Here is a 12,909-nt window from a genome sequence, read left to right as displayed (position 1 = left end):
AGTCGCCGCGCTAAAGAATATTCATTTATTTATAATTATTGCTAAGTAAACTTTTCTTTTAAACAGGAACGTAAAAACACAGTAGGGCTTTGCACAAGTGGGAAGTTCTAAACGGTTGGTGTGTATACATGTCAAAATAAGTTAGAGTGGAATTCGTTCAGGAGTTTCTGAGTCACCAGAGAGGCCACACACCTCTTCTGCAAAGGCTGGGGGCGAGTGGGGGAGGACAGGAGCCTGGCCAAGACCACCCCTCCCAGCTCAAATTGTGAGTTGTGCTGCCCCTTTCTCTTAGCGTCGCCCAGGCCCAAGGCACAGGGCAGGGGCGTTCAAGTATCGAACCTTGCAGAGGGCTGGAGCTGACGGTGGGGCTGGGGGAGGAGAGCCCCACCCTGGGGCCCGCACCTTCTCCCTTGGGTTCCCAAGACCAAGGCCACTGCGCTGGCAGGAGAGTGGAGGAGGAGGAGGAAGAGGAGGAGGAGGTACAGGGTTCTTTTTGGTACCAGGGGAGAAAGACGTCGTGGGAAGAGGTAGTCTGCAGGGGAAGATGCTTCTGCTCAGCAGGAGAAAATGTCATCTACAGTGACGGAGTCACTGCCACCTGAGGGTCATGGCGGGCACCTGGGGGGGGGGGGCTGCTGGCCTCAGCCCTCTCATGTGTTGCTTAGCGTGCGCTGTAGCAGAGAAGGAAGGCGCACCTGGCAGCCTGATCCCGAGGCCACCTTGTCCTTCCCTCAGGCCAGATCTCAGCCACCGAGGCCTGGCTCGGTGCTTCACTGGGGTCCAGCCTTGGGTGCAACTGCACTGCAAAGTGGTTCCCACTGCGCGCCTCCCCCCCTCCTGGCTTCAAGGCTGTGAAGTTGGTGGCTTCACCTCCTTCCATGCCTTTGGGGACAGCCCTGCCTGCCCCTCCCCATGGAGGCCTTGGGAGTCTGGGTGCCCTAGCGTTCCTGAATGTGCCGCCCCCCTGCCCTGGGCCTGTAGCCTTCTGTTCCAGGGGCAGGGGCCAGTGTGGGGACAGAGGTGAGCAGAGCAGGCGAGCAAGGGAGTGAGCCTCTAGCAGGGCAGGGTCCTAGGCTCTGGCCTCTAGCAGGGGACACTGGCCCCCATCCTGCCCAGCCAGGCCACTGTAGGTTGGGGGCGCACGGCACACGCAGCACACGAGAAAGCTTCCGCAGGGAAAAAGAGAACGGCCTCCGTCAGAAAAGGTAATAGGCGACACAGTTGGAAAGGAAAAAAATAATAATAAATTACCTTCCAAATACCCCTATGTGCTCAAAAAAAAAAAAATCTTTTTTTCTTTTCCTCTATGGTTTTCACTTTCCTTTTTCAATGTTGCTCTTCCCGGGAGCCTGCTGACTCTGGGCTGTTCCCATCTTCAAAGTGGATACTTGTTATGCTTTAAATAAGAAAGATGCTCCAGCCCCCCTACCCCAGGCGGTCCTTGGCCTCCTTGGAGGACAGCTCCCTTGGGTCCCCGTGCCCTCTGTACTCTGCCCTGCACCCTTGCACACAGGCATCCATTTCTCTGTTAGTGTGTGCCGGACACACTAACAGAGAACACTAACACTTGAGGCGTGTCCCGGCTCTGTTCACGGGGTGGGGGTGGGTGGGGACCCTGGTGTGGCGCCCCAGATCGAGAGAGAGTTGGATGACGTTTGTGGAAATCCATCTTAGGGCTGTAAGATGGGGACCTTCCAGGGGTGAGGGGGTGGCCAGAGAGGGCTCTAGCTGGGGGCTGGGCTGCACCTGCTCTCCCGCCAGCCAGGTTGGCCTGTGCATGGCCTGGGAGGCACCAGGAGGTAGACACCAGGGGCCCTGCCTGGCTGTCCACGGACAGGGCAGGAAGACGGCTCTGGGGCCTGGGCTTCTTGTGGGCGGGGTGGGGGGCAGTGCTGACCAGCCTGGGAGCTCAGACACCCCCAGAGGCAGGAGCTAGTCCAGAGGAGAAACAAAGCCTGGCTTAAGCAGCCTCTTCTTCCAGTGTCAGGACCCCTGCGGGGCCAGCAGGAGGGCTGTCCCAGCTCTGCTGGGCCTGGGGACACCCCAGCACCCGTGCCCTCGGGACCCGTCCCCAAGTGGCCCCTGTCCACATGTCCCTTGCCTTCCCTCGGTAGCAGGCACAGAGACGCAGTCCCAGGCCCCTGCGTTGCCTTCCCTTCCCCGGGATGCCTGGGGCCTGGTTCCGCTTCACAGCCGAGGCCCGGGGTGCAGTCCATTTGGTCTCCAAGTCCCTCGTGGTACAAACGACTCGGCAGGGAGTAGGGAGGGCTCAGGGCAGTGGGGCAGTAGCTTGTGCCTCTGTGGCGGCAGGCACAGCCCGCAGCCCCTGGGTCTCGCCCCCAAGCCCTGGGCCTCCTCGCCCCGGCCCAGGCGGCCCGGTATGGGCTACAGCACGTTGTAGTAGGCCATCTCCTTCATGGCCTGCTCGGTCAGGACGCTGGCCTCGGCACTGCTGTCCACAGCAGCGTAGGTGTAGGCATTCTCCTCGAAGTCCTCCATCTCCTGCTGGCTGTCCAGCTCGGAGGGGTCAGTGCCCGTCAGCTCCATCATGGGGTCTGCAAGAGAGGCACACAGTGAGGCCCGGGTGCCACCTCTCCCGGGAGGAGGTGGTTGCCCCCACGTAGGAAGCTGGCGACTGGGAAGCGACTTCCCAGACCTGAGCCCTACACCTGTGTGTGCAGGGGTGGGTGCGGTGCAGGCCTGGCCTTGGTCTCTTCTCTGGGCGCTGCCTCTGGTCTCTCCCGAGTCACTAAACGTACTCTCTGCGATGTGGTCCCCTTTGCCATATGAAAGCCTGTTGCCCTGTACCCTGTCTCTGCATCGGCACTTGTTTAGCGCCTACTGCATGCTGGGCGTCAGCTCATGAGTTTGCTCCCAGCGACCCCAGTTAGGATACCAAAAGGAAGTTCAGAGAGGTTCGTCCGCTTGCCAAAGGGCCCCAGCCAGTGCGGCTGTCTTCGTCCACTGCGCTGCTCTGCCTCACCTGGAGGGGGATGGGGGGGCTGGGGAGCAGGGGGGGAGCCGATCTCTGACCCCCCCCCTGCAGCATTTGTGCTGGAAGCCAGTTCTATCCAGTGGTCTCCAGGGCCTGGCTCTCTAAGGACAAGTGCCCAAGGGAGGTTAACAGAGAGGTTGAGGCAAAAACTGTTCATTAGAGAATGTGCCCTCCTCTACTTTTATCAAATAAACATATTATAATGCTCCTACTGTTGGAACAGGAGCCAGAGAGGAAACTCCACACTGGAGGCCTGGGCTGCGTTCCCATGAGCCACAGGAGGAGAGTGGCCCAGGGCAAGATCTGGGGACCCCAGGAGGGCGGCCACCAGGGACTGGGGCTAAGCCCCAGTGTGCACTCTGCCCCACCCACCCAAGACCGGGGTGTTTTGGGAAGAAATGGATCCCAGACGGGGGGTAGTAGCCCTGGTAAGTCTAAGGCAGGGACTTCAACCCTGGCCCTATTAACATTTGAGGCCATCTTATTTGTTGTGGGGACTGTCCTGTGCCTTGTGGGATGCTTCGTTGGGGGACAGACTCACTCCCTCTATTGAGAACCACTGGTCTAAGGGGAAAGCCCACTGCTGGCCAAATGAGTGGGACCCACTTCTGGCCAGTGAACCAAGAGGAAAGGCTGGCTTGTGAATTCTTAGAATGTTCTTGTTGGTTTCATAGAGCAAAGGGGAATAGGCTCTTACTCTCCCATTGGATATGGACAAGGGATCACATTGCTGCTGTAGGTTACTGGCAGCCATATTGTGCCCATGAGGACATGCACACTCTTTGCCTTGGCAGAACTCCCCTCTGCCTGTCAGTCCTGTGGCACTGTGACCTCACCTGGCTCTCCCTTATCTTTCCAGTTGCCATTTTCCCATTTGATGCTTTCTTCCCCATCCTTGTCTTTCATGTCATCGCTCAGTAATGAGATAAAGTGTCTTTTCCCCTCCTGTGTGTTGTGATTTTGTGCGAGTTACCTAACTCCTCAGTTCTTGAGTTTCTGCCTCTGTCAAATGGCGCCCACCTCCCTGTGAGGGTCACGTGAGTTAATAAAGGCCTGGCACACAATTCGCGCTCCATAAAATGTTATTATTTTTATTATATAGTTCACGTGAGCCCACTTAAATCCTTTGAAGAATACACGCACATCCCGTCCTCACCACAGAGGCCCTCCAGTGTGCCCCCTCTCCAGACCTGAGCCCACCCCAGTGAGGTCTCAGGAATGGCTGGCCTCCCGCCCCCCCTTACTGGACAGGAGGCTCCTGCAGGTGCCGTGAGGGCACCACTCCGGCTGCGCGGGGCCCACCCACCTTGGCTGTCCAGGCCAATGTCCATGACGCCGTGCTTGACCTTCATGTGCCGGCTCAGGTTGCCCTTGAGGTTAAACTTGCTGGAGCAGTAGGGGCACTTGAAGGGCTTGCTGCCTGCGTGCAGGTGCATGTGGCCCAGCAGGTTGTACATGCGGTTGAAGGACTTCCCGCACACCTGGAACACACCACGGGCCCCATCAGCCCACAGGGAGCCCACCTGCCCTCCAGGACCCCGGCCCCCTCCCGTGTCCACGGCTGGGCTGCAGCCCCACTCGCTACGGATAGCACTCATTCTGCTCTTTCCTGTGTGACCCCAGAGGCCCAAGAGGCAGAAAACTGAGCCCCAGCACGGTCACCGTTTCTGTGGGACTGCCCCACAATCCCTGAGCTGGAGTGGTCAGGAATCCAGGGCTCGGATCTCCAACGGCACTGAGTCGTGGGCCTGGGCTCTTTCCCTGTGGCTGCGCCAGAACCCCCCCACCCCCCAACTCTCAAAAACCACAGACAACTTCAGCCGCTGTGGGATCTGAAGCCCCACCGCCCACTCCGACTCCCCAAAGCCCATGCAGCTCCCCTCAACCAGGCCAACCCTGTGCTTTACACAGCGACTCGCCCACCCTGGCCAGGCCTCCCGGGGGACCGCCCCACCATGGGGCCGGAGGGCCGGGCACCTTGCACTTGAATGGCTTCACCGGTGAGTGTACAATCATGTGGGTCTTGAGGGTTTGCTTCTGCACGAAGGTCTTGAAGCAGATGTGGCACTGGTAGGGCCGGACGCTGGTGTGGATCAGCATGTGCCGCTTCATGTTCGCCTGCAGGGTGAACTCCCGGCCGCACACCTCGCACTTGAACTCCTTCACGCCCTGCAGGGGTGGGGGCCAGGGTCAGGGTCAGAGCATCTGTGCAGTTGCCGGGAAATGACTTCCTGGGGGTGTCCCAAACACGGACCACTAGTTTAAAACCATGGGGAGAGTGCCAGGGCAGGGTGCTGGGCAGATTGGGGAGAAATGTTAGGACAAAAATTGGGAGCTGAACTCTTTGCTAGAACTCCAGCCAGTTAGTAGAATCCCAGCGGGACAGACACATTTCTGTGGTTGCAGCTACTGTCCCTATCGCTGGTACAAAGTGTCTGATCATAATTTAACAGTTCCGGTGTCTATTTCTCTTGGCAGGTAGGGGTGTGTCTCGGTCCTCCCAGGCTCGCTGGAGGCGCGAAGACACGTGTTACCACCAGGGGGCCCTACCCTTTGGGAGTGCACCTGGCAAGTGCCCGGCACGTTGTCCAAATTTAGGCTGACGAGAGGAATGTTTCCAATCGGATTAGCCTTTCATTTTTGCCTTTCAGCTTTTCTTCACTGCATTATGTATCTTTTAACACTTTGCAGACAGGTGGGGAGTTTCAGCAGAGGAGAAAGATGGCAAATAAATAGCCTGTGAACTTAGCACTCGTCACTCGCACTACCCGCAGACACTCACAATCAGCTGTCTGGTTTGTGCTTCAGGCACGTTCTGGGGCTGGGGCTGAGCCCAGATTCTGCTGCAGAATCCTTCCTAACACGATGCTCTTGGCAGCTGCACCAACCAAGTGCAGGAGCACCTGGCCCGAACCTACAAATCATTTCTGCTCTAGCAGAAAACGTCTTAGCGCTGGGGTGGGCCAGGTCCTCGGCCTGGCATGCTGTTGCTCCCCCATCACTGTGCAATGTCCATGGTGAGAGGCAAGGACACTGGTTTGCCCAGGAGCGTCTCTAAGGCCACCCCTATGAAGAGAGGAAGCTGTCTGCACAGTGCTTCAAGGTGTGCAGCTGGCTGGATTTGGGGTGGAAACCAGGGTGCTAGCCAGAGTGGGATGCGGGACCTGAGAGGCCTCATTCCACCTGCCTGGACATCAGGGCCTTTCGGAGGAGGTGATGCTGGCTGAAAGGCGGGGGTGGGGAGAGGGAGGGGAAGAGATCAAGGTTAAGAACAATATGGCCCCATCTTCCCTCTCCACAAGCCACTTCGCCACTCTGGCCGTATTCAAAACCCAACTATACTCCTCCACAACAAATATACTTCCTGAATGTATTCCCTTTTGCATGAAATATATTTAGCTTTTTCCTAAAACCAAGTGGCAGGTTTTGACATACTTTTGTTACAAGGAACAAAGGAACCTGTCTGTAGGTCCCTCTGTCCCGACCGTCCCTCCCATCTATAAAGCAGGAGGGCAGGCAGGACCCAGGGTTCCTCAAACGTTTCAACCAAAAAAAAAAACTTTTTTTTTAAATAAGTCAGGTTTGACTATTTAAAAGACAACTAATCTCAATTATCTATTATTCGTGAACGTCACTAGAAAAATAGGAACTGTTCACCTGTGAACCATCTCTAGTATGCCCTAAATGATCTCGCCCAGTTCTCTGGGTGAAGGACAGGAGGGGGCGGAGCCGCGGCCCAGGCAGAGCTCCTGGGGGAGGTGCAAGGGCACGCAGGGGCACAGGGGCGCAGCCGTACCTTGTGGGTGAGCGAGTGCTGCTTGAGGTGGTGGATCTGGCTGAACTCCATGCCGCACTCGGTGCACACGAAGGGCCGCACGTTCTGGTGCTTGAGCATGTGGTTCTGCAGCTGGCTGCGGTAGTGGAAGGACTTGTCACACTCGAGGCACTGGTAGAGGGTGGGGCCCTGGTGGGAGGCCAGGTGGCGCTTGAGCTGGGTCAGGGTGGAGAAGTCCAGGCCGCACTCGACGCAGACGTGGCAGCGGCCGCTCTCGTGCTTCACCTCGTGGGCCTTGAGCTCGCTGGGGTAGGCGAAGCCGCGGCCGCAGAAGTGGCAGCTGTAGGGCTTGACCTCCGAGTGCAGCAGCATGTGGCGCTTGAGGTGGCTGGTCTGCGTGAAGGCCTTGTGGCACACCTGGCACTTGTGGGGCCGGGTGCCCTGGTGCGTCAGCAGGTGCGTCTGCAGGTGGCTGGGCTGCTTGAAGAGCTTGCTGCAGTGCGGGCAGGAATGCGGCTTGATGCCGTTGTGGCCCAGGATGTGCGTCACCAGGTTGTACTTGGACGTGTAGGACTTCTCGCACATGCGGCACTGCCAGCGCTTCTGGCGGTCGCCCGCCTCCACCAGGTAGGAGTCGTCGATCTGCACATTGATGTCCAGCCGGTCCAGCTGGGCCTTCTTGTGGCGCTCCACTGTGGAACCCGCCGCGTCCGCCTCAAACTCGCCTGCCTCCTGCCACACGAAGCCCTGCTCCGGCTTCACGGGCTCTGGGGACTCCATGGTGGGGGCCTCGGGGTCGCTCAGGGGCGCCAGCGGGGGCGGCTCAAAACCACACTCCGCCGGCAAGGCCTCGGGCCCGGGCAGCGCCATGCCGGGCTCCGGGAAGCCGTCCCGGGCCGGGTCGGAGAAGTGGGGGTCGTAGGGGGCCACATCCAGCTCTGGCCGCGGGGCTCGGGGCAGGGGCCGCAGCGTCCGGGGCTTGCGGCTAAAGGCGCTGAGGTCGATCATCTTGACGGCGCTGCTCTGCACTAGCGATTCGCAGCCGCCACCCGGCACATCGGCCGGCACCTCCGTGGGGCCTGCGTCCTTGTCGTCCCCTGGCACAGACACCTCGTAGACCTCCTGTTCCTCCTCCTCCTCCATCTTCTCAAACTTGACCTTGGGCACCAGCCTCACAGGCGGCCGTGTCTTCCGCCGGGTGTGCTTTTCGAAGGCCGCCTCCACCTCCAGCACCTCCTCCTCTGCCGGCTCCTCCAGGGCCCGCCCGTTGCAGGCCAGCTGGTAGACATCTGGGCCCTGGGGCCCCGGCTCCCCCATGGAAGCCCCGGACAGCTCGGGCCCCAGGTCTGGGTAGAAGGCTTCGGCGCTTATGGTGGCTCCAAAGAGCTCATTTTCCGAGACCAGGCCCAGCACGGCAGCCTGAGCCAAGGACAGCACCACCACGGCGTCCGTCTGTGTCCCTGAGTCCATGAAGCCCTCCATCCCTGGGCGGCTGGCTAGGAGGGCATCGCTGCGGGGGAGGGGAGAAGGACGCATTAGTACCACGGGCTCACTGCTGCACAAACACGTAGTCAGCAAGGGATCTGCTAATTTGGGGTGTGGGTACCCCAAACTACTCCCGCCTTGGGCACAGGACACACGTAATTATAAGGAGCAGTGACCACCCCTCCACCCCCTCACATCTCTGCCCATCTCTGCATCTCCCTGCCGGACCCTGGGCAAGCCTGCCAGCACCCCGCCCCCTCACCAAATGGCCTGTCTTCCCATCTGTAAAACAGGGAGGTGGAACGGTTCTCAAAGCATGCCCCACACGCCCTCCTGATTCAAAAGTCACAAAAAGGGCCCTGGCTGGTGTAGCTCTGTGGACTGAGTGTCAGCCTGAGAACCAAAGGGTAGCCGGTTCAATTCCCAGTCAGGACACATGCCTGGGTTGCGGGCCAGGTCCCCAGTTGGGGGTGCACAAGAGGCAACCACACACTGATGTTTCCCTTCCTCCCCTCCTCCCTTCCTTCTTCTCTCTGTTAAAAAAAAAAAATCACAAAAAGGAAGGACTCCTCTTTTTAAAAGCTGATTTCAGAAAACCCATCTACTCCCAGGTATACACAGCACACCTCATTCCAACGCACTCAGGGGCCCCACTGGCTTTGTTGCCAAGGTGATTGATTTTGCCGGGGCCTTGAGGCCACAGGGAGGTGTTAAAGGACTGTCACCACGTGGGACGGCCTGTCCATACGAATGAGGGACTTCGGTTTTGCAAAGAATGCATATTGAGCAAAAAGAAGGCGACATGTGAACATAAATTAGGGCCAAGGCCGACCTCACACAGTGGCTCCCACGGGTCACCCTGACACTAAGTGATGGGTCCCCCATGGGTCATGGTTCCCAATTAGCTAAATGTTAAGCACTTAAATGTCCAAACTTATACCGATGAAAAATTAAAAGTTTTATTTTCTGATTTGCGGGTTGGGATTCCATGTGAGATCTGATTTGAAAGCAGGGCTCAGCAAAGGTGAACCTGTTTGAGGCAACTGTCTGAAAGGAAGGTACTGGCCCCCAGCTTCTCGGCCTCCCTGCCTCTGCAACCTAAAAGGTCCTTTAAAAAAGCCAATGTGCCCACAGGTCCAGGTCCAGACCCCGAGCGCATGGGTGTCCTCTCGGGGTTCCCACTCTCCAAACCCGTTTCCAACCCTGCTGAGCTCCTGGCTCCTCCCACCAGCAGCTTCCCAGGCTGCCCTCAAATTCCACCTGTTCCTGGGGCTTCGCTGCGCTGCCCTGCTCACCGGCCCCATGCCCTCGGCCTCTCCTGGCCTCCAGGGGCGGCAGCTGGCAGGAGCAGTGCCCGGATGTGGGAGGGACTCCTCCTGGCCTGAGCTGGAGACTCATGATTGAAGCCCCCACTCCTAGCTCAGGGCTTGGCGCATGGGAGGCTCACCATAGGAAGGAGGACATTCCTGGGGTGGCTCCTGCCTGCCTCGCCCGCTCCCCCCCAACAGGGCCACAGTTGGCGCATGGCCCAGAGGCGGCCCTTCCTCAGGAAACAGGCCCATCTCCCCTCCAACCCCCCATAGGCCAGCAGAGCCTCCCCTTCCTGAAGCCGGCTAAAAATAAAGTACCCCAGACAGGAATTTAGCCTCCTTGACACGGACTCTAAAGACTTAACTATTAAGCCTGAAGCGGAGTTCTGGTGGAAGGGGTCAGATGGAAGGGACCTCTGATTCAGGGCTCTGGTCCATCTGGAACAGGCTGGAGGGGCCCACCCCCACCCCCGTTAGAACGTCAGGGCAGCTTAGCCTCAAGTCCCAGCTGTCACGTACAAGTGACTAAGCACTGTTATTTCAAAGTCACTTCTGCGCCTGTCTCCCCATCTGAAAGTGGGGATGAAAACCCTATCCTTGGAAGGGCCGTGACCTCGGTGGTCACTTTGGTGAAGGAGCTCAGTTCCTTGCGATGCCCTCATAGATATGAGAAGCACTGTTCTCCGCTGCCTGGGTCTCTGGAAGGAGACTTTTTCTGACCAAAGCCACAGAGCTGAGAGGAATCTCCATTTTGGGGCCCCAAGTTCAGCAAAGATTTGGGTGACTGCAGACAACCTCTGGAAACTGAGAACTCACCTGTTCATTTATGGGGCCAATACTATTCGCTGAATCCCTGCTCTGCGATTTAGGGGCTGAGGATGAGAGGGTGTTTCTCTGTTAGGAGCCCGTGCCCAAGTGTGTGTGTGGGGGAGGACACAGAGCTGCCAACCTCCGGCCACAAACACGAGTGGCAGCTATGGAGCTAGGTTTCTATCATTGAGTGCCACGCTAGGTGAGTCATTTCATCACGAAAAAACCCTACGGGGTGAGGGTGGGGGTGTGTGTACCCCATGTCACAGCCCAGGGACCCGGCCGGTTAACGTGCTCCAGAGCGCGTGGGCAGCGCAGGCAGAGCGGGCTCCGCAGCCCGGCCCCGCAGTCTGTGCACCCCCGGAGGGCACGTCCCGGCCAGGGGCCCAGCCTCCGCTCCCAGGGGCTGCCCTGCACGCGCATGCGCGTAGCGAGAGCTCTGCTTGCTGAGACACAGGCCACGCGGAGGAAGGCAGAGGGCCTCTTTATTTGCCTATTTGCCCGCATTCCGCATGCGCGTTCTCTCCATCACACGTGGAAGTGACTAGTGGGAAGCTGGGGGCTCTGCAGCCCGATGTCATGCTTCCTCCTCCTCCTGGGCCACCTTTCTGGTTCCCCACTCACCCCCTCGTCGGGCTCCTCCTCACAGGCTACAACGCCCCCGTTTTAGGCCCTGGAGAGCCTGCCGCGTTCTCACACCCTGCGTGCAGGGACGGGCTCTGTCCTTCGCCTGGGGCCACCCTTACGGGACTGTCCTCAGGGCATGGCCTTTCCTGGCCACCGGTGCTGTGGGCTCAGAACAAAAGCTCTGCACGATGTCCAGGACAAGGGGAGCTCGGGCTGGCCCTTGGCTGTGAGAGGAGGGGTGTCATCGGGTGCAGCTCGGTCTCCTAGCGGGGCACCCACTGTCCCCAGGGTGCAGAGAAAGGAAATGGCAAAGACAAGAAACAGAGGAAACGGAATAGGCGTCTGATTATAGTTTAAAGACGTGTGTTAGGAATGGGGGAAGGGAGGCCACAGCTGAGGGAGAGGGAGGAAGGGAGGGAGGGAGAAAGTGAGAAAGAGGCTGTGGAGGCCAACAAACAAAAGCAAGGATGGGGGGGAGGGGAAGGAGAGAGTGGAGAGGGAGGAGAGGCCTTGTGGTGCGACCCTAGGCCCAGGGCTGCCCTGCACTGCCCTGTTTCTCCGGGATGAGCATCGCCCCCTTCCCCCTCCATCCGGGCCTGAGGGCCTGCCGGCCCCTGGGGAGGGGCCAGAGGCTGGGTCAGGGCTGAGGCCCAGCCAAGAGCCTCCCTCACCCAGGCAGGGCCCAGAGCTCCCGCAGCTATGCCCTCTCCTGCTATAAACACTGACACGCACTTGTCAAACCAATCAGTGACTTGCTGTGTGACCCTGGACAGGGTGCCTGGCCCATCAGGGTCTCCACTGGTGATGGCACCTCCTCTCACTGAAACTCCTGCAGGCAATCCGGCTCTCACAGCAGGGGAGGGCCGGGCACCTGGCCGCGGCGGGGGGGGGGGGGGGGGGGGGGGGGGGGGCGTGTCTCCAAAATGCGGATAGCAGGTTAGAGCGCGGGTGGACGGGGCCAGCAGGACAGGACCCATTTTGAAGGCAGAACCAGCGGGCCTGCCTATTCTTCGACTAACTCCCACCACCAGCTGGAGATGTCTCGGGGCCCCGCTGCCAACCCAGCCCTGGGATATCACCAAGCACACTGTCATGGATGTACTTTGATGACTGCCTTGGAGGGGCCTGTTCTGCCCTGTCATCAGCTGTCCTGTTGGTGTCTGGGCCCTTTGACCCCGGGGCCTCAGGCTCCCAGAGAAGGTGAACTTGGAGCGGGCAGGAGCCTGGGCCCAGTGAGGGGAAAGGAGGTCCCAGGTGTGGACATGTCTGTAAAATCACCCATGAGACTTCCACGTGCGGCAAAACTGCCCTACCCTCCTTGTCTCCTCAGCACAGACGTAAAGGCAAGCTCTGCTCACGTCCCCAGACAGGAAGAGGAAGTGAAAGCAAAAGCCAGAGGCTTGTGCAAACCTCAGTCTCACTTCTGCAGTGGAAGGGGCGTGGGGGGTGGGGGGCGCCCCGGGGGAGGGTGTGAGTCTCTTCTTCAGAGGACTCTCTGCCTCTGCTTCCCCTTTTCTCGGTGGACAGACTGGCTGCCACCCCCGTGTGCCACCCCCCGCCCACACCACACGGGGGCCTGAGGTTCTTCACGCCCAGGGAAGGGAAGAGACAGGTCCAAGGCCACACAGTGAGACAGTGAAGCAGGGACTAGAATGCCCACCCTCAGCCTCATGTCCAGAAGGGTGAAGTTCCCCAACCAAGCTCCACCTGACCCCCCATTAAGCCTCTTCCTCCTCTGTTCCCCCCATGGCTGTTTCCTGCCTCAGGGCCTTTGCACAGGCTGATCCCTCTGCCAGGACTGCCCTTCCCTGCAGCGGGTGAGTATCCTCACACCAGAGGATCAGGTGCAGTTTCTGGGGCAGGGTGAGGGCGTCTTCCACAGCCTGGGAAGGTCAGGTTAAAGTCGC

The 12,909-nt window shown here is 59.2% G+C and overlaps 1 protein-coding gene across 8 annotated transcripts in view; it reads right to left on the bottom strand.

Annotated features, from left to right (window-relative positions):
• Positions 1 to 11: 11 nt before the first annotated feature.
• The window catches only part of ZNF710 (zinc finger protein 710), a 48,064-nt gene continuing 35,166 nt past the window's right edge, over positions 12 to 12,909 (bottom strand). For all 8 annotated transcript variants that reach the window (XM_053913048.1, XM_053913046.1, XM_053913049.1 and 5 more), the window contains 4 exons: positions 6,792 to 8,280; positions 4,973 to 5,164; positions 4,302 to 4,476; positions 12 to 2,555 (listed from right to left, as the gene is read on the bottom strand). In XM_053913048.1, coding sequence (XP_053769023.1) covers positions 2,386 to 2,555; positions 4,302 to 4,476; positions 4,973 to 5,164; positions 6,792 to 8,252 — 1,998 coding nt within the window. In that variant the 5' untranslated portion in view covers positions 8,253 to 8,280 and the 3' untranslated portion in view covers positions 12 to 2,385. The remainder of the gene's footprint in view (positions 2,556 to 4,301; positions 4,477 to 4,972; positions 5,165 to 6,791; positions 8,281 to 12,909) is intronic.

This window comes from Desmodus rotundus, chromosome 10, assembly GCF_022682495.2.
Source record: "Desmodus rotundus isolate HL8 chromosome 10, HLdesRot8A.1, whole genome shotgun sequence".
Taxonomy (NCBI): Eukaryota; Metazoa; Chordata; class Mammalia; order Chiroptera; family Phyllostomidae; genus Desmodus; species Desmodus rotundus.
Note: the sequence above shows the minus strand (reverse complement) of the source record. Positions and strands in the feature narration are given on the sequence as shown.